Source organism: Halichoeres trimaculatus, unplaced genomic scaffold (assembly GCF_033239565.1).
Source record: "Halichoeres trimaculatus isolate MK-OKI-2021-1 unplaced genomic scaffold, fHalTri1.1 fHalTri1_scaffold_17, whole genome shotgun sequence".
NCBI classification, from domain to species: domain Eukaryota; kingdom Metazoa; phylum Chordata; class Actinopteri; order Labriformes; family Labridae; genus Halichoeres; species Halichoeres trimaculatus.
The window spans coordinates 31,086,502-31,108,496 of NW_027437195.1; the positions used below are offsets into that span (position 1 = coordinate 31,086,502).

At 39.7% G+C, this 21,995-nt stretch overlaps 1 protein-coding gene across 1 annotated transcript; it reads left to right on the forward strand.

The window, feature by feature from the left end:
• The first annotated feature begins 7,696 nt into the window (after nucleotides 1-7,696).
• LOC141806608 (uncharacterized) lies at nucleotides 7,697-18,217 on the forward strand. Its single transcript, XM_074692216.1, has 6 exons — nucleotides 7,697-7,795; nucleotides 11,517-12,146; nucleotides 14,126-14,456; nucleotides 15,394-15,572; nucleotides 15,646-15,915; nucleotides 18,101-18,217. The coding sequence occupies exons 2-5, from the start codon at nucleotides 11,539-11,541 to the stop codon at nucleotides 15,875-15,877; spliced, it is 1,350 nt and encodes a 449-aa protein (XP_074548317.1). The 5' UTR covers nucleotides 7,697-7,795; nucleotides 11,517-11,538; the 3' UTR covers nucleotides 15,878-15,915; nucleotides 18,101-18,217.
• Nucleotides 18,218-21,995: the final 3,778 nt, after the last annotated feature.

A 21,995-nucleotide genomic window follows, 5' to 3' on the forward strand; every position in this document is an offset into this window, starting at 1 on the left:
AGACACACACTGACAGACAACATGAATGAATAAGGACCTGACTGCCCGTGTCGTCACGTGATGAGATAGGTCTATTAATATCAGCATTTAGGAAATTTACTCGTTCACAGAGTCGGACATTTTTTGCAGCAATCCCTCCGGCTTCTCGCGGCCGCAGTCGTGTTGCTCCTGACCTGGATAATACTGCGGTACTCCTCGTATTTCTACAGGATTATTTGCTGCTCCTCTGCTGTAAAGTAGGCTGCTCTCTTCTCCATTGTGGAAAATGCTTCGGGGCCGCTAACCACGCCCATTTTATGTGTGCGCACACAGATCCCAGCCAGATTCACTTATCGAGTTGATAACGAGCCTCGTAGTGCAGCAGATCTGGATAACGGAGATCCGGTGAAGTTCGGTGAGTTGTCACAGAGTTATCCTGGATAACTTCATCCAGCTTTGTTGTACAGGCCCCTGGTCTCCTTTAAGAGTCAACAAATCCATCAGCAGTGAAATACAGCGGCATCAAAACCAGCAGAGGCTTAATATACTCCATGCTAACAGGCTAACAGCAGTGCTACATGGCTCTATGGTGTCATTTTTGTTGAAAGGCCTTCATTGTTGCCATCTAGTGGTCTTGTGGTGTTTTGCATAATCCACCTGGATCTTCAGCCCAGGAAATTTCTTTTGACGATACATCAGGAGATTCCCAATTTGCATTTTGAAATCAATTACCCACTATCTTGTTAGCAAAACCGAAAATCAGCATGGGCATGGCTTGTTGGTGATGTAAACTGGACTGCTACTTCAGCAGCCCCAAATGGTTCTACTACTTAAAAATAAACAAACAAAAAAAGGTGAAGCACAAACTTTGTCTTGTACAACATAAATACATCAATCAAATCAAGCTAGCACAGTTGCAACAACTTTGCACTGACTAATTTCTCTTTCAGCGTTTTGACCGTCTGAACAGGGGTAGGGGTCTGAACAGCATCAAAACCAGCGCAGGCTTAATAAACTCCATGCTAACAGGCTAACAGCAATGCTACATGGCTTGTCCTTCTATGGTGTCATTTTGTTGAAAGGCCTTCATTGTTGCCCTCTACTGGTCTGGTGATGTTTTGGAAAAAAAAAAAAACATCAGGAAAATCCAAATTAGCATTTTGAAACCAATTACCCACTATCTTGTTAACAGAACCAGAAATCGAGGTGGAGAGTCGAGAGTGGCAGACTGGGACTGAAAAACAGCCCAAGACTTTGACTCGACCCAGCCCCACAACAACGGGACACATCGGTAGACCAGCAGCACCCCCCACCTGCAGTACCAGCCGTCAGCCGACTGACAACACCGGTCGTTCTGGTATTCACCAATTCAATTCAATCTTCAAATCCTCCAACAACGCTGTCTGGCACCGTCCCCCGTTGGAGCAGCATGATTAACAGTCTGATCCGCCCCGCCCCCTCTCTCTCATGTTGTGGCCGTGGCCCACTGGTCCATCGGCCCATGGGGAAATCCCCAGTATCCCCGTACCCCAGTCCGCCCTTGTCAGCATGGGCAAGGCTTGTTGATGATGTAAAAGGGACTGGCACTTCAGCAGCACCAAATGGTTCTTGGAGGAACTGCTACGAAAAAATAAACAAAAATAAGGTCAATCATATCAAGCTAGCATAGCTGCAACATCTTCGCACTGACATTGATTTGTCGTCTTGTGCCGACGACTGTTCCAATGACTACCCAATCCTGAATAGAGACGTGTCTGTTTCCTGTTGTGGTTACAGGAGGAACTACTGGAGAACAGATCCGCCATGTCATCCACAGGAAGTTATATAGTTATATGACAGAGCTGTGACATAGCTCAACTCCACCGCCCCCAAGTGGCCATAAAATCCACCATAACACTTCCAAAATCCATGCCTGACGCTATAAAAGCGTTCAGATATCTCTGAGCATTTCTGAAAGCCAACAACCCATCTCTCTGCTTCCCTCCTTCCTCGCAGGGCTCGTCCTAAAGACGATGAATTCCTCCTGGTTAAAATAAAATCCCAGATATCCCTTCAGAATAAATCCTGCGCCTCTCTCCGACACGAACAAAGACAGTCTACCGCACACAGACAGAGGTGCAGGCCCATTATTTACACAAACTACACCATTCAGTGAGCAGTCGCTGCCGCCGTATATGATTTAAATAAATAACTATAAATACCTCCCCAAACAGCAGGGACCGTCTCCACCTCATTACTCACAGAGAGGAGGGAAGCTACAGGACCTGGGAAGGCTCACGCTGTTCCTGGAGATCATTTGACTTTCTGTCGGCTGATAATGAAGTGAATCAAAATCTGGTTCTGTCCGGCTCTGCTTCCTCTCCTCACAGTCATTTCACCTGCGGTCAGATGTTAATGACCCACTTGTTACTGGAATTATTTCTGGGGCTCTTGTCAATTATATACATACGGATCATGGCGAGAGGAGACAAAAGTTCAATGAGGTGAGAAAAGCAGATAGCTGAGACAGAGCTGAACCGAGAGCAGCTTAGGATGCGTGGTCACGGCCAAAACGCTTCAAGTGAAATGATAAACAGGACAGAGGACGGCGCCCAGCCTTTATTATACACCTTTAAACCCCCCCCAAAAAATCAATTCACCCCGTTTCACATCAGTTTGGAGTCACATCTAAAACAAAAAGCCTCCCTGGTAAAAACAAACGGTACTTGAGCTGAAATCTCCAATTTAGATTCAACCCAGGCCTTGAAAATCAATCAGCTCTGTCTAATCTACATATTTGGGTCAGGAGCTTCCACACGCCGGTGGATGCAAGACTTCACGGTCTCAGAGGGCCGGACCGGGCTTTTAAAGATCTGCAGAGTGAGGCTGATTCACTGGATGTGTGTTTAAGCTGTTTTTGATTTGAGACGGCAGAAGTGCTGAATCATTTCAACACGGGACAATCCGAGTTAACCCCACAGGAAGTCTGTGGACACCTAGAGGAGGGGAGCGGCGGCGTCTTATCGTAGCTACTGATAGAAAACAAAGAGGCAGCTCGTACAGCACTGAAGTCAAACCCAGATCACCAAACGCCAAGCCTCAGATCTTTACAGTTCCACGGACAAACACGCCACAGGCATCTCCATCGCCACGTTGGAAATACGCAAGATCAGATACACAAACCTCTCATTTAAGAAGAAGATCCAGTGGGACAGGAAGTCAGGTTAAGAAAATACCAGGAAACACCCAGTGACTTTCAAAATAAAACAAAGCGTGTCCAAACCAGATGGTGTTTGTCGTGGCTACAACAACAAACCGACATAATGAGCGGAGGTCTGAGGTTTTCCCGCCCAACATGAACCAGGAGACGATCATCAGTGGGATGGGATCCAGGGAACTCCTCGAAGCTAAACCTTAAATATCAGAAACATGTTCAGGAACCAGTGTCGCCAAATAAAGGACGACCACTGACTGACAGCGGCTGAAAAAGTATCTTAAAACTCTTTAAAACCCATCGAAATGTCGGCATTCCTGTTTTCCAAGTGCTCTCTAAATTACCTCCTCAACTATTCATACAAGAGAAAGATCCAAACAGTTCCTGAGAGAAGAGAAGCTGAGCCTCTCCTCATGTTGTCCTTATTGGGCTCTAAAAACCTCAGACCTGTTCCCCCTCAGGCCTAGCTTAATTCATTCTGACAATTTTTTGTTGCTCGGTAAAATGCAACCATGTTTCATCCTAAAAATCAACCAGATTGTTCACTTTTGATTGAAGAAATCAACTCCTGGACTAGAACTAAGACCTTTCAGCTCTGGTGCTGGGGCGGAGCTAAGAGACGGACCAGACAAAGACCCGGTGGAATTCAGCTACAGTGGGGAAAGTAAGTATTGAACACATCAACTTTTTTCTCATCACATTTATTTCCAAAGCTGCAATTCAAACCAAATTTCTCCCAGACATTGGTATTAACTCCAATAATCCACACATGAAAATAAATCCCAACGTTCAGGTCCATAAATAATGATTATGGTGAATTAAGTACGATAACACAGGAAAAAAGTATTGAACACGCTAACTGAGACTCATCTAATACTTAGTGGAGAAGCCTTTGTTTGCAGTGACAGCTTCCAGAAGCTTCTTGTATGTTTGAACTAATGGCCCACACTGCTCAGGTGTGATTTTGGCCCATTCCTCTGCACAGATTGTCTTTAAATCTGGAATATTCTTTGGTGCCCTCTGGTGAACCCTTTTCTTTACTTCTTTCTACAAATGTTCAGTTGGATTGAAGTCAGGTGATTGACTAGGCCGTTCTAACAGATTGATTTTCTTTTTCTGAAACCATTTGAGAGTCAACTTTGCCGTGTGCTTTGGATGGTTGTCCTGCTGGAAGGTCCAGCCACGTCTCATCTTCATCATCCTGGTGGATGGCAGCAGATTCAGATCAAGAATTTCCCCATACATGGCTCCATTCATTGCTCCGTCAGTTATATGAAGTTTGCCAACACCACGAGATGAGAAACAACCCCATGCCATGATGCTTCACCTCCAAACTTCACTGTTGGTGTAGTGTTTTTTGGCTGATGTGCAGAGCCATTTCTCCTCCAAACATGGTCTGTAGTATGACAGCCCAAAAGTTCAGTTTTGGTCTCATCTGACCAGACAACATTCTCCCAGTATTCTACAGGCTTGTCAAGATGCTGTTTATCAAACTTTAAACCAGCTTCAACATGCCTTTTCTTGAGGAATGGAGTCTTGTGGGCTGAGCGTCCATAGAGGCCATGGTGGTGGAGTGCGTTGCCTGTTGTTTTCTCTGTAACAATTGTACCTGCTGCCTCCAAGTCTTTCTGGAGCACTTTCAGGGTGGTCCTTGGCTGGTTGAGTCCTCTTCTGACTATCTTTCTGACTCCCTGGTCAGAAATCTTCAAGGAGCTCCTGTGTGTGGCCTGTTGATGGTAAGGTGGTGCTTCTTCCACTTGTGAATACTTTCTTCCTGTGTTACTGCGTACTTAATTCCACATAATCCTTATTTATGGACCTGAACGGTGTGATTTCTTTTCATGTTTAGATTATTAATACCAATGTCTGGTAGAAATTTCGCTTGAATTGAAAATCACAAAATAGTCAAACATTCCTCTCTGTACCTGCTAAACCTCAGCTGTTCTTTGCTCCAACACTGACCATAATCATTACCTGATAGTGAGATCCTGCTAGAAGATCCGGTCTCTAACACTGTGGCATGATCCAGTTTTACAGTGAGGACTGGTGTCAGGATCCTTTTCTCCTGGCTGTCACATTTATATATAAAGAGGTGTTTAATCTGATTATCATAATCTAACAAACAGGAGTCCTGATGCCAGGCTGTTTTCCAGAATAGCAGCACTGGTTGGTCTCAAATCAAATAATGAAGCTGCCATTTATAGCCTGCTGTGTTTTCTCTTCTACATCGGGACATGACTGGGCGGGTATTCAAAAGGGCACCGCAGCACATTTTCACCCTGATGCTCCCAAACAGATGAATCCATCCCAGAGAGTGTCGTCATCCCTCTGTAGGGCTCTCTCCTCAAATGTTACAGTAAGGGGAAAAGAGAGCACCGTACGCTGTGCAGCAGCCGTGGTATAAATAGATATACGTTACAAACTGCTCTGACTTTACGGCTCCACGTGTATTTATATCTTTCATATCAAAGATGGCTGTTTTTAAGTGCCATCTGTCATGATGAGAGCACAACAAATACATCTCAGCCAGAGCCAGACTGACGCAGTAACAGAGGGGCTTTGTTCAGGGACGCTCTTCAGCGACATCTGCTGGTGGAAAACAGAACTTAGCCTCCACTTTACTGCTGCTGCTTGTTAAGAGTCAGAAACTGATTTTTTAATCAACCACGAGTTCAGATTTTGATCAAAAGAGCAAGAAAGAAAAAACATGATTCAAAAAAAGACACTGTCAAGATACTGCTTTAAAAAATATGAGCATTTTTTAAACTTGTTTTATTTTTGTTGTTTTAATTTAATTTTATTTTATTTTATTTTTAATTTTCGTAAAAAATTGTTTCAGAAGATAAAAATAAAGTAATCAAGGAAAAATATGATCTCACATTTGTATGGAGGAAGATTAGGGTCTAGGTCTTTAGGGATTAGGTTTTTCTTATTTTATATTATTATATTATTATTCTTTCAAAGATTAAAAGTTATGTTTCATTCTTCTTCAAATCTTAAAGGTCAGAATTTTGAGAAAAAAATTGAAGTGTTTTTTTTTTTTTTTTTTTTTCAATTTCTAAGATAAAGGTTTGAATTTAGACTTTAATCCCAAGATTCTGATTTTATGTCTTAAAATTCTCAGATCCTGATGTAAAAGAAAAAAATAAAGGTTGTACGGAGGAAGATAAGGTTCCTTTAAAACAATTTATGTATTTATTTATTTATTTATTTATTTATTTATTTATTTATTTATGTATTTATTTTATTTTTTTTTTTTTTTTATTTTTTTTTCCAATTTATTTATTTCAGGAGTTAAAGTTCTGTTTCATTTTTCTTTGACTCTCTAAGTTCAGAATTTGAACTTAGAATCTCTTAAAGGTCAGAATTTTGAGAAAAAATTAAAAAGTGTTTTGTTTTGTTTTTTTCCAAACGCTAAGATTAAGGTTTGAATTTAGACTTTAAACCTGAACGCTGATTTCATGCCTTAAAATTCTGAGATATTGACTTAATGCAAATCAATACAGGATTTAAGGAGTAAGATTAGGTTCCTTTAAATTAAGTAATTAATTAATTTATTCATTTATTTATAAATTTATTTATTTATTTATTTATTTATTTATTTATTTATTTATTTATTTATTTATTTTGGGTCTTTAATTTGTGTTTTATTTTTCTTTGACTCTTAAATGTTAGAAGTATGAGAAAAAAATTAAAAAATGTTTTTTTCCTCCCAATTTCAAAGATTAAGGTTCTGAGATTCTGACTTAAAACAAAAAAGTACAGAATGTATGTTGGAAGATTGGGTTCCTTTAAAAAGTTGGATTTTTTAGCTTGAGAATAAAAAAAAAGACCTTATTTTTTGTTTTTAGGGACGTACCCCTTTAGAGTGGAGCGTTTCCTCTTCCATACCTTTGCATCTCTATGACAAAAATGTGTCTCATCAGCTGTTTTAATTGTTCCTTTGTATTCCCGTCGGTGGTGTTGAGCCTCTTTCTGACGGTAGAAACACTGTTTTTCTTTTACCTCTGATTTTACAGCATTCCTCTTGTCCTTAATCCCTGATAATCTGGGGTGAAGGGTGGTTAAATGTGGTCAGGGTTTTGGCGTCAGAGTTTCAGCAGCTCCAGCACATTTCAAACTTTTGTAAAAGTCCCCAAACTGAAATCAGATATGTGAGGCCAAACTGGATTTCCTCCTCTCTCATTTATCATATTCACTCTCAGATTTGCCCTGAGACTGTTTGACAGCATTAACAGTAAGAACAATCTGGCTCAGCCGGCTCATATAACACTTCATCGCTCACAGGGGGGCATTTTTCTGCAGAGTTGGTACTTTTGCTTCAGAAACATTTGCTTTATTAATCCGATAAGGCCTCTGTATTTCCTCTTCGAGAGGGTTTAATGCAGAACTTCAGCTCGTGGGTTTAGATATCTCTAAAAACTGCACCCAGACTTTTCAGGCCGAGTCTGAGCACGCTGTCTCTCTGCATGCAAACCTCTCTCTGATTGGCTCAAAACCACCTGGTGCCCAAACTCTGTAATCCTCTCCCACCTGTGCAGATCACACACACACACACACACACACAGACACACACCTGTGCCTCCTCTCCTTCTGTTTGTCCACGTTTATTGCTTTTAAAAGGTAAGCCTCTTTCTTTACAGCTGTTACTAGAACCATCCCTGTTAGTCATATGATGCCGTTAAAAGTCTTTAGCGTAGCTTGGCGACGTGACAGCAAAGACCTGCTGAAACACTGACTCATGAGATGGAAATAACTCTCTCTAACTAGCTCCAAATCCCACACACTTCTGTTGCTTTGGCACATTTTGAAGTTATCCTGGAAATATCTCAGGACGTGATGTGGGTCAGTGTGCTGCCGGCAGGTGAAGCAGTTAAAAGGAAAAGTGGTGAATAAGGAGGAAAACAGAGAGACTCAGGCAGCTGCTGGAACTTTCTGCTCTTCATTTGGATAAAATATGAGCTGCAGTGAATATTTCACAACATAACTTGGAAATGACCGAGTCTGAGGAGATCAACACAAACCAAACCATCATTTTAAAGGAAATTAGGCTCAACAGAGGGTCACTGCAGGTCAGAGCTCACATGCTGGGCTAGAAACTCAACAACAAACTCAGGTTTCTTACCTTAGCGCTGCCACAGTCCCAGGTGCTGGTCCTGGCCTCAGGTGGATCAGACAAACCAATACGCAACTGGATTTCCCACTTGTTCCTCCAGAACCAGCGCTCTTCTTCTACTAATGCTGGGTCGTGGATGTACGGAAGTAGAGAGGGGCAAAAGTTTGAAAAAAAGGAGGTTAAACTTGTAGGAAAAACTAAATAAATAAATATCACTAGTTTTAAATTGCTTATTTCAGAGTTTTTCTCTGTTGAAACGATTTCTGTGTTTAATTTTGTAGCGATGGTGGACACTGGAGCCTAACTGTCAGACAGAAAAAGGACAGAAGAGCAGAAGAAAGAGAAACAGGAGAGAGAAAGAGCACCAGCTAAAGTCTAACACACAAGCGAAAAGCTTACACAGGCTAAAGGCTAACACACAAGCTAAAAGCTAACACAGGCTAAAGGCTAACACCCAAGCTAGAGGCTAACATACAAGCTAAAGACTAACTCACAAGCTACAGGCTAACATACAAGTTTAAAAGCTAAAACAGGCTAGAGGCTTACACACATGCTAGAGGCTAACACAGGCTAAAGGCTAACCCAAGCACAAGGCTAAAACTGGCAAAAGGCTAACTCACAGGCTAAAAGCTAACACAGACTAAAGGCTAAAACACAAGCTAGAAGGTAACCCAGCCTAAAGGCCTACACACAGGCTATAAGCTTACACAGGCTTAAGGCTAACACACAAGCTAGGGGCTAACACAGGCTAAAGGCTAACACACAAACTAGAGGATAGCACAGGCTTTACATTAACACACAAGTTAAAAGCTAACACAGGCTAAAGACTAACACATATGTTAAAAGCTAACACAGGCTAAAGGCTAACACACAAACTTAAAGCTAACACAGGCTAAAGGCTAACACACAAGCTAAAAGCTTAACTCAGGCTTATCCATCAATCAATCAATCTTTATATAGCGCCAAATCATAACAAATGTTATTTCAAGACACTTTACAAAAACATTTACAGGTCTAGACCCGTAAATGTTAATAAAATTTTATTATCAGAAACCCAACATCAAGACAAGATAGGGAGTCTTATCTTATCTTAATCCACCATGAGTACAGGACTTTGCAGCATTTAGCAAGTTACAATGGAGAGGAACAACTTCCCTTTAACAGGCAGAAACCTCGGACAGAACCAGACTCATGTTAAACGGACATCTGAGGAGACTGTGTTGGAGTTAGAGAGACAGATAGAGGAGAGAGAGTGGGAGAGAGAATAAGAAGGGGGGGGGGGGGGGGGGGGGGGCAGAGAGAGAGGGATACACACACATGGGCACACACACACACACAAACACACACAAAAGGAGAGACAGACAGACAGAGGCAGTCTGAAGTTTGGCGCTGTGGCAACAGTTAAGGTGAAACCAGCAGGCCGTTCCCGGCAACAATCCAAAGCCGTAGCAGCTGGAGTCTGACAGGAGCACAGCAGCAGGCCGTCTACTTCACCGATCCCCAGGAACCTACAAGACTAAAGGCTAACACACAAGCTTAAAGCTGACACAGGCTAAAGGCATACACACAAGCCAGATGCTAACACAGGCCAAAGGCTAACACACAAGCTCAAGGCTAACATACAAGCTAAAGGCTAACACACAAGCTAGAGGCCAACACACAAGCTAAAAGCTTACACAGGCTAAAGGCTAACACACATGTTAGAGACTAACACAGGCGAAAAGCTAACACACAAGCTATAGGCTAACAGGCTTTAGGCTAACACACAAGCTATAGGTTAATATGGGCTTAAGGCTCACACACAAGCTAAAAGCTGTTACAGGCAAAAGACTCACACACAAGCTAGAAGCTAACACAGGCTAAAGGCATACACACAAGCCAGATGCTAACACAGGCCAAAGGCTAACACACAAGCTCAAGGCTAACATACAAGCTAAAGGCCAATACACAAGCTAAAAGCTTACACAGGCTAAAAGCTAACACACAAGCTATAGGCTAATACGGGCTTAAGGCTCACACACAAGCTCAAAGCTAACACAGGCTTAAGGCTACCACACAAGCTAAAAGCTATTACAGGCAAAAGGCTCACACACATGCTAGAGGCTAACACAGGCCAAAGGATAAACCATGGGCTAATCTGTTGGGGCCTGTTGCTCAAAGGTAATCCAGACAGATTGTGATTTGTGGATTGGATTAAATCCTGAAAACGTGTTGTTCAAAAGGGAAAGAAGGATTTTACAATCGATTTAGACCACACAATCCAATCCTAGCTTTAATCCGGATCAGAAGTTCAGTTTGTGTTGTTCACAACTTCTCAGTAGGATCTGGATCACCTTGATCCAAAAAAACAGGATTATCCTGATCCTAACAGGGGACAACTTTAAGGTGGAAATGTGGTTAATCTTTCCAGATTTTTATAACTTTTAGATAAAGTTAACTGAGGCTACAAATGAAGCTTTTCAGTAAAGTAAAGCCCACATGAAGATATGTTGTCCCATTTAGACCACTGATAATCTGGATTTGTTAATCTTGAAAACCGTGTATCTGGATCAGGATGATCTAATCCAATGTTGCTTTGAAAAACCAGCATAAAACTGAGACGGATTACCTGATCCTGGATAGTAGGAAATGGGATTGATTGGTTGATTCCAACCCACATGCAGCACATGAGCAAGACTCCAGGCCAGCAGGTGTCGCTGTATTCCATTTCAAACAGATAATTCTCACAGTTCCTTTGAGACGTTTGTAAAAAGTGAGTTAATTTTAAATTTAACTTATCAAATCCTTTTTAACAGCCTTATTTCCATGAAAACACAAATTTTAGAGTCCCTTATCTTCCTCTGTAGTAATTTAGTTATTTTTACAAGATATTCATGCCAAAAACTAAACATGTGTCCTGTAGTTGGCCTTGGAGCGCCTGGAAGTGCCATACAAAATAAAATTTACTTATTTCATCCATTACTGTAAAAAATGGTTGAAATTTTAATATAAAAAGTCCAGATTTCTTTCTTGCAAGGTCTTTTTTTATCATTTAGTCTTTTTTTTTAATTAAACTATCAGTGTGACCCCACAGCAGGGGGTCACCGGTCTCCAGTACCGGCCCCAGCAAAGTCTTTGAAACAAGTTGAAAGGGAACTTTTCCAGAAAGTGTTCCTCTTCGATCAGACTGGTTTAAGTTTTTCTTGAAGCTCAAATGTCTAAAATCTGTTCCTGTGACTTCTCCCGCAGGATTCTTCGGTCGTCTGGTCAAATGAAAAAGTGGAGGAGACCTGGAAGGAAGTTCATCTTCCTCTCCATCAGCGCCTGCATCCTCATCTTCACCTTTGTGGCTCTGATCTTCTCCAGGGCGTACAGGGCTGTCCCAGACCCGGTCCGAAACCTGCGCCAGGTCCCAGACGCGTGCAGACTTCGGATCTCTTCCCAGACCATCACCCCGCTCAACAACACCAAACACCTGCTGGTGTCAGCGTTCATGGACCAGAGGGTGAAAGGCTTCGACATACGCATCATCGGCATCTTCAGGAGGGACTCCATCCAGCCCCTCGACTGTCTCTTCTGCTGCACCAGACTTCTGTCCACGAGCCAGGCCAAAATCCTCCAGCACTCGGACAACTTCGGGTTTCCTTTCGTCACCACAGACGTCCTGTGTCAGATTCCTAAAAACTGCAGCGCTGCACACGTCAGCCTCCTGACCAAGGCTGACGAGGCCACGCTGTCTTTGCCGACATGGCTTCCTGTCAGGAACCAGAGGAGTCCAGGGACGAAGAAGAAGATGCAGTTTGACTTCACGGTCTGCATCTCCAACCTGATGGACTCCAACAACGTCCTGCAGTTTGCTCAGACTCTGGAGATGTACAGGTCAACACCACCTCTCACTGCACTTAGCTTCAGCATGGCTGACACTGCTGACCACATCCAACACATCAGATAATTATTCCCAAGAGCAAGAAAGATTCGCTTCAAACTAACATGTCTAAATACACTTTTTACAAACCTTTTAATAGAAGCTTATTGCATTCACTTGAAGAAAAAAAAAACAACTCAGGTTTTTTGTAAATTATTCTTCGGTTTGTTTTTTTGTTTTTCTGATTAATATTTTTTTATTGTTTTTTGTTATAATTATTTCTGTTTTTATGAGTAATTTTTTGTGGTAATTAATTTTTTTTCTAATTTATATTATTTTATTGTTTTTTTGGTATTTCTGTTTTTATGAGTGTTTTTTTGTGGTAATTAATTTTTTCTAATTAATATTTTTTATTGGTTTGATTTTTGTTACAATTATTTCTGTTTTTATGAGTAATTTTTTGTGGTAATTAATTTTTTTTTTCTAATTAATATTTTTTTTAATTGTTTTTTGTTATAATTATTTCTGTTTCTATGAGTATTTTTTTATGGTAATTAATTTTTTTTCTAATTAATTCATTGGTTTGTTTTGTGTTATAATTATTTCTGTTTTTATGAGTAATTTTTTCTGTTTTCAGATTACTTTTTCCTGTTTTCGGAGTAATTTTTTCCTGAAGTATCGAGATACTTAGAAATCCGAGAACCTCAACCTGCTGTTTTTTGTTGTCATTTTTTCCTCCTGTTTTTAGGGTTAATTTTTCCTGAAGTATCGCGCTACTTCGAAACCCCATGAGAATCCCCTGGTGGTTCTACTACGAAAAACAGCAGGTTGGAGGTTTCCGCGGGATTTCGAAGTAGCTCAATACTTCAGGAAAAAATTACTCTGAAAAACAGGAAAAAAGTAATCTGAAAACAGAAAAAAAATTACTCATAAAAACAGAAATAATTATAACAAAAAAACAAACCAATAAAAAATTATTAATCAGAAAAACAAAATTAATTACCACAAAAAATTACTCATAAAAACAGAAACAATTACAACAAAAAACAAACCAATAAAATAATTATAACAGAAAACAAACAAATTAAAAAAAATATTAATCAGAAAAACAAAATTAATTACCACAAAAACAATCCGAAGAATAAATTACTCTGAAAAACCTGAGTTTTTTTTTTTTTCTTCAAGTGAATGCAATACGCTTCTGTACCTTTTTCTTGTTTTATTGGCGGATTATTTTACTTGTTACATCAATTCAGACCTCATTAAGTCTTTAAACGGCTTGAAATGAGACATTTTCAAGTTTTTTTTGCAGTATATTGCAGTTGTTTTTTTAATTCCAGGCCCGACTAAAGTGTTTATTTCCGTCCAGCTGCTCCTGTTAAAGAGGACAGTGATGACCACGGTTTGTTTTAGACCTTTCCTCATCAGTCCCTCATTAAGCAGACTGAGCTGCTGTTGATGTTCAGACTCTGGGATGAAACGGCTTAGAAACACGTGAAGATGATGATGGTGAGGGTAAATTAGACGTCAGTTGGTGCCGTGTTTGTGGCCTCACAGCTCCTCCCACCTGCTTTTCTTCCTCTGTGGTGTTTTTAATGTCTCTCCTCTCCTGTGGGAGTCACAGAGACACAGCCAGGTGTCGTCTGCCTCAGATGAACGTCTGTGCCACATTTTTATTCTGTTCCTGTCGGGAGCGGGGGCCGGCTGTGAAAGCGTGGTCTGCACTTATGAGAGAATTGTTGTAGGATAGCATCGTTCAGTCCTAACCGACACAAAGCAAAGCCCACCTGCTACACCTCGTCATATCAGCGCACAACCCAGAAACATCCGCTCTGCTTTGTTCACGGCTTAATTTCCCAAAGTACCATCTGGTTACCTTTCAACTTCACTCTGACTGATCCCTCCACACAGAAACGGTGCACTGAATCAAGCTTTCAGCTCTGAGCTCGGTGTAAAACCTTTGACCCTCTGCCGTGACACCTCTCTGCTGCAGGCTGCTGGGTGTGAACAGGGTGGTCATCTACAACACCAGCTGCGGCCCGGACCTGCACCGCCTCCTGAGGAGCTACAGCGAGCAGGGCTTTGTGGAGGTGGTGCCCTGGCCCATCAACAAACACCTGAATCCATCACGGGGTCAAGTCTTCTCCGAGCACAGAGGGGACGTGAGCTACTTTGGCCGGTCGGCGACTCTGAACGAGTGCATGTACAGATCCATGGAGCGCTCCCGCTACGTGCTGCTACACGACATCTCTGAGATCGTGATGCCCTACAAGCAGAGCAGCCTCAAGGCTCTGATGGACGGGCTCCAGAAGCAGCACCCTAAGGTGGGTGCTCAGTCCGAGAGAGATGCATGTTGTTATTCATGCTCAGGGATCAGATTGCATATCATTTGTAATATAAAAAAAAGGATACAAAATATTAAAAAAAATAAAAAATTGAAAAAATACAACAAAATTTGAAAAAGGTAAAAGAAAAAAAAAGGTAAAATTTGAAATAAAAATTTTAAACCAGACTAGGTTATTCAAATAAAATATAATTCAATTGAATTAAAATGAGTTAAAGTCAATTTGATGGGAATTAAAAGGAAAAAATAAAATAAATCAGAATGATTTCTTTTTAAGTTTTTTTAAAATATACAAGAAATTGAAAAAGTTGAATAAAACCTTAAAAATTAATTTAAATGAAATAAAAAAAAACAATCAAAAGAAATAAAACGAAATAAAAATGGTTAAGATTTAAAAGAAATTAGATGTGAAAAAAAAATTAAACATTTAAATGAATAAAGACCAAGGTGGGTGCTCAGTCTGAGAGAGGTGATAAAAAGAGGTAAAATATGAGATAAATATTTTCAAATAATCAAAACCAGACTAGGTTATTCTAATCAAATATAATTTAATTGAATTAAAATTTGCTAAAGTCAATTTGATGGAATTTAAAGGAAAAAAGTTGAATAAAACAGAATGATTTTTTTTAAAAAAAGGTTTTTTTTTAAATATATAAGAAATATAAAAAATTGAAAAAAAAAACTTAAAAATTCATCAAAATGAAATTAAAATAAATTTAATTAAAAGAAATAAAACAAAATCAAGTAAAAATAATGTTTATTTAAAGAAAGTTTTAATTTAAAAGAAATTAGATGTAAAAAAAAAAAAAAAAACATTAATTTGAAAACTAAGGTGGGTACTCCGTCAGAGAGCGGTGCATGTTGTTATCTGTGCTCAAGGATCAGATTTGGTGTTTTTCTGACTCTACGTTCTGCAGGTGGGCGTGTTCCTGGTTGAAAACCACACTTATATCAAGAAACCGTCAAAGGGAGCTAAAGGCAGCCCCATCCCTCAGTGGCCCGGGGTGCCAGGCTCCAACATCCTGGAGAACATCTACCGAGTGGAGCCGGACAGATCTGTGGACTTCCATCCGTACAAGCTGATCGTTCAGCCGAGGTGACGCCTTCCTACCGCTCACGCTTCACAGCTCTGTTTGCTGGTCTGATCTCTGAATGTGATTTCCTTTCAGGATGGTGGCTCAGACTTCGGTTCATGAGGTCCTCAAGAAGTCCGGAGAGCAGTTTAAGATCCCTCCAGAGCTGTGTCATGTGATTCACTCCCCGCCGGACGCCCCGAAAGTTGAGCCTCCTGGTTTCAAACACGAGGACACGAGACTGTGGGACTTCAAGAAGAAGCTGGTCCCGAATGTGGACAAGGCGCTGAAGAAAGTGGGACTGTCGGGCTCAAAGGTGGATGGCTGATGGAGCTGAGGGGGTGGACCAGCACAGGAGGAGTGGAGGTATTTATACAGCGAGTATGTGTTCATATATGCTGCGTGTATCAGGCCGGCTGATTGCTTTACAAACCGTAACCGTGGCTGTGTGAGTGGGTCCTGATGGAGGGCCGGACCTTTAACGTACAGCCTCAGGTATCAGGTTTAAAAGGGTGAGTGTGTCATGTGGTGTAAAAGCCCTTTGAGTCATCAGGAGATGGGAGCAGCGTACGTAAGTGCTCTCCATTTAACGCTGAGGAGAGATACCTGCAGTATTTTTATCCGTGCAGGAGTCCAGACTGAAATATCTCCATCTAAGGAACTGATTTCCAAGAACTATCTCACAGTGAGGTGATGCTGCGTTTTTAATCTGTGGTCACTCTCTCTGACCTTTCTTCTAACCTCCAGCCAACAAAAACAGGAAAAGGATGCTCACGATAAAATGCAGAAAATGTGAATAACTTTCTTTTGACATCAGGGCTCTTCCCTCTTTTACATCTTTTATTAATATTTGGACTTTTTTTAATCTGTATTTCACCTGGAATATTCCCGTTATCATTCAAAATCTTCCTCTTTTTGGCTGAGACAGCAGCGTGAAAAGCTTCACACAGAGACAAAAACAAGTAACATCACATCAGATACTGACGAGTATAATCCAAACTGAAAACACTGAAAGCGCTTTGACTAAAAACAGAGTCTGAGGAAAAAGAATCAGACTTTTAGGAGTCGGTAAGAATCAGGAAGAAGACGCCAGATCGTTTAGTACGACCTTGTTTTTTGTTTTAAGTGAGGAAAAGCTTTGTGACATGTACTGCAGCAGGCCACCAGGGGGCACTCAAAAGTTTTGGCTTCACTTTGAGAAGCTGTTCTCAAACTCATCTTCATTTAAAATCATCTTTCATATTTAAGACATGCCGTCCAAAGTGCTTTACAAGAAAAGAGACAAAAGATAACAGAAGAATGTGGGAAAATCCTTTAAAATACTTATCAGTGCAACATACTCAATACAAGCTCTAATGGATACCATAAAATCTGTAGAATAAAAGAATGTAAAATAAGTAAAATAAAGTAAATTTTTAAATAAAATACAATAAAATCATATCAATAATAATATTAAAAAATATTAAAATAATACTGAATTATATTAAATAATACATAAAAATGATTTGAAATAATATATCAAAATAGAATACATTTTTTAAAAAAATAATTTCAATAAAAATTTGAAATAGGTTAAAAAAAATGAGGTAAAATTTGAAATAAATGTTTTAAAATGATTAAAACCAGACTAGGTTATTCAAATCAAATATAATTCAATTGATAAAATGAGTTTAAGTCAATTTGATGGGAATTAAAAGGAAAACAATAAAATAAAACAGAATGATTTTTTCGAAAAGTTTTTTTTAATATTAAGCAAATTTAAAAAATTAATTTACCGATTAAACCTTAAAAAATAATCAAAATAAAATAAAAAAAATAAGTATAATTCAAATAAAAAATAAATTAATTTTTTTTAAGTAAACTAAATTAAAATAAATTATATATATATTTTTTTTTTAATAAAACAATAAAAAACAATGAAAAAACTGAAAATATTAATTTAGATAACATTAAATCAATCAAAATGCAATTAAGATAAATTGAATTAATCAATGAATGAATTACAATAACACAAATATAAAAAATGATGTTTAACAGCTGTGATAAAAGCAATTAGAGAAAATCTGTAATAATGGGCTTTCCAGGTTTTAAACCCTGATTAAAAAGTTTATTCTGTCGTTTAGTTCATATTTGATTTTCTGCACTTTTTGTGTTATAAAAGAAAGTCACAGTTTGATCAGCAGCGTTTTTTGTTTCCAGGTCTAAGTTCACCGATTTATCCATTAAAACAGAGAAAGGGTTCATTCGTACGGACGTGTCAGGACTGTGGTGTAAGAAGCTGGTAGCTAAATTAAGATTTGGTCTAAACTGTGTGTGTGTGTGTGTGTGTGTGTGTGTGTGTGTGTGTGTGTGTGTGTGTGTGTGTGTGTGTGTGTGTGTGTGTGCGCGCTGAGTTCAGCCTCGCACAGCCGCCGGCGTGGCTTCAGGCTCTCCGTCTTTTTAGATTAAGCTTCCAGGAGCTGCTGGAAGACGTTACAGGAATCTCCGTGCCGGCTCTACTGTCTCTTTAAGACCACATTTAACCTGATTTGTCTCTTTGCTGTCGTTGCAGTCAGCGTGTCTTCACCCCTCGGGGCCCTCTGGGATCTCTGCCTCGCTCCAATAAAGTCCATCTATCGCCATGAATCCATATTATTGATACTGCTGTAATAAAATCAAGCTAATGTCCTGGCCTGAGTGAGCGTCGATTTCATGAGGGATCAAACATTGATACATTTGAGAGTAAGTGGGATTATGCATGTCCTCTCAGATGGGTATTGACAGGATGCAGAGACAAAGAGAGGTCTGGGTGAATCTCACATCAGCTGACCTTGAGTCTGTGTCGCCTCAGACGGCGAGGGAAAAAGCTTTTCTGAAGAATTTCTCATCTCGTCGAGCTGTTTGCAGAAACTGTCTGGGTTTTCTTCCTGCTGCAGCAGGTGGGAGCGCTGGTCCACTGATTCTGCACGGGACAAAGTGGGATCTGGATCCCCCAGGGTCCCCCAGGATCTGCTAACATTTACAAAGCTGCACTCGTGCTGCAATTGTCTTTTAATAACCCGCGCAGACACCAATGAGACAGTCCAATGGCTTTATGGGCCTCTGAAGCCCTGATGCAGAACAGCCTGCACGTGTCTGTGATTTGCAGACGGGTGGGATGTTTGCTCTTGTCTGTTTCCCACGTTTAAAAAAAGGTCACTTGTGTCAGGTTGTAATGATGGAGTCTGTTGTGGTTCCTCAAACCCACAGGCTCTGCTTGGTTTTCATTATGGATCACACTTTTTGGCTCAGCACGCAGAGAGCGCGTTGGGTATGCCAGGAGTGTAATGAAACTATAACTCAGGCTGCAGAAGAATTATTGTAATTTCCCCTCGAGAGCGGCCTCGTTCAGATGAGCTCCTTTGACCTTTAGGCTGGATTATCATGTACGACATGCAGTACAAAGTGTGTCATTATAGCTTTCATTGCAATCATTGGCTTCTTGTACTGAAGTTTTTTGGACACAATACAACTTGGATTAGCATTTTGTGCTGCTTTATGGGGCTCCTCCATTACATTCATCTGGAAGCACTGCTCTGCAGAGAAAGAGTCGAGTCATTCGATGCACAAAACATGATTATCTCATTAATCTGCACACATCAAACAACAGTTTGTGTGTTTACCCGGGCGAACAAATGTTCTTTTATTTCAAAATCCTGATTAATGACTGAATTTTCATAGTAATCACATTTGATCACATTTATAGATGATATTTGTTGCATTTTACACTCATTTTAAAGCAGGTTTCACGCTGCACATTTGTCTTTGGGAATCAAACCGCTGCATGAAACGCACTTTATGATCCTGACTTTTAGACGTATTGTTTGAATAAATGCTGATCTGCTGCACCAGTGTGGTCTGAAACCATGGCCATGAAACCAGATAGCATATTATTTGTAATAATAAAAAAATAGATATAAAATTTTAAAAAATATTAAAAAATGTAACAAATAAAATTTATGAAAGGTTTAAAAAAAAAAAGGTAAAATTTGAAATAACATTTTTTAAATGATTAAATCCAGACTAGGTTATCCAAATCAAATATAATTTAATTGATTTAAAATGAGTTAAAGCCAATTTTATGGGAACAAAAAGGAAAAAAATCAAATAAAACATAATAATTTTTTTTAAGTTTTACTAAAAATATATAAGAAATCTAAAAAAAAACTGAATATAAGCTTAAAAATAAATCAAAATGAATTAAAAATAGTTTTTGATAGTCTTTTGTGTTTTCAGCCCCTCTGTTTTCTCCTCTTTTTGTCAGTGCAATGCATCTCTCTCCTGCTCGGCTAACACACGAGCTAAAGGCTAAAACATAAGCTAAAGGCAAAAAAAACAAGCAAAAGGCTAAAACAAGAGCTTAAGGCCACAAAAATAAGCTAAAGGCTAAAACACGACTTAAAGACTATAAGAGGAAATAAAGGCTAAAAAAATCAGCTACGGGCTAAAACACAAGCTTAGTGTTGAAACATCATCTAAAGAAGAAAACACATGCTAAATGCTAAAAGAAGAGTTTAAGACGACAAAAAAAGCTAAAGGCTAAAAGGGAAGTGAAAGGCTAAAAAACAAGCTAAAGGCTAAAACAAGAGCTTAAGGCCACAAAAATAAGCTAAAGGCTAAAACACGAGCGAAAGGTTGAAACACAAGCCAATGGCTATAACACTAACTAAAGGCTCAAACATAGGCTAAAGGCTAAAACACGGGTTAAAGGCTAAAACACGAGCCAAATGCTGAAACATAATCTAAAGAAGAAAATGCATGCTAAAGGCTAAAACAAGAGTTTAAGACCACAAAAATAAACTAAAGGCTAAAACACGATTTGAAGGCTAATAAAATGAAGAGCCAGGTTACGTTAGCTCTGCTTGGTGAGGTTGTAGTTGGTAGATGAGCTCTGGTAGGAGAGTTAAAAAGAAGACCTGCTCTCTAAAGGAAATGCACACAGCAGTGGGTGATGGTGCTCATGGGAAACAAAGTCCTTGTCTAAGATCTGCGTAACGGGTCTTTCACCTTTTCTAAACTCTAAAATCTGAATTTATTTATTTATTTATTTGTTTGTTTGTTTGTTTATCAGGGACAACGCATATAAATCAAAACTTCTTTTTATATTGATAGTGTAAATATGCCAGAGTTAGCCATAAGCTAATTTTCATCTGTAGTCCCTGAGCAGGTTGTTAAAAAGTGGAAAGTTAAAAAAATAAAGTAAAAAAATAAAATAAAAAACATGAGGGTACAGAATTTAGCCAGCCACTTCACAAAGGCATCGATTAAAAAAAAAAAAAAAAAAACATGTTGGTATGTGAACAGTTTGGTGTCAGATTTTGATGCAGGCGAGGAGGTTAAACGAAATGATTAAATGTCACTACACATATGTTTAGCATTTGAGATTAGGCTCAGCTCAGTGTGAGTGTATGTGTGTGTTTGTGTGTGTTGGTCTTTATAATCTAATGAGGAATGACTTTTTACAACCAGCTTCTCCTGTGAGGACTTTAAAGTTTGCAGAGTCCTCACAAGAAAAAACTTGGATCAGCTCCAGAGGAGTGACATTTCAGCTCTCTTCCTCCTTCTGGTGGTGGATCCTGAAATGATTTTGAATCAATCCAGCTGCACCAGAGATGAAGGAATTTACAGAACGTCGTCCTCACAAACACTAGAGATGTGTTTGTGGTATTTTGCAGTAATTAATACCCAAACATTTGAAGCTCTTTGACGGGAGCAAATCCAAGTCCTGCAGCCAGAAACAACGCAGAGGCCAGAAAGTGAAAGCAGGAGCAGAATTTAATAGAGTGAACTTTAAATCTTCATCGGTAAACATTGAGTATGATCCAGCTGAACATTTAGGGAACATTTGTTGTACCTGACGGGACACTTTCAGGTTTGTTTCTGTAAAACGATGAAGAGGAAAAACTGATGTGTTTCCCTCTTCTTGATCTGCTCCCAAAAGTGAACGCAGCTCTACAAGCTCCAAAATGTTTTGGAGGCTTTCTCCAGCTCTTCAAGGCCAGAGTCAGACTGTAAAACAGGTTTCATGGCCAACACTTTCTGGCACATCCATGTTTCACTTAAAGGAAAACATCTCTGAGGCAAATGCTAACACGAGCTGAAGAGTGATATGGAGTCCAGACAGGACTGAAAGCCGTGCATTAGATGTTCTTTCTGCAGCATAGAAAGAGCACAATTAAAGTGAAGAAGGACAGATCACAGGTAGACGTAAAGATGTGAGAAAATAAGAAGGTTTACACTGAAAAGACCTCTCCATGGAAACATGCAAGAGGACAGAGTGTGCAAACACACAGGACGCAAAGCTCGAGCACCACGTCTGCAAAACCAGACAGAGAAGAGGCTTTTAATCAAGCATGGAGGACCAGGATCCAGAGCCAGCACTCAGAACTTGGAGTTCAGTCTTCACCAACTGGTTTGTTTAGTTCGCC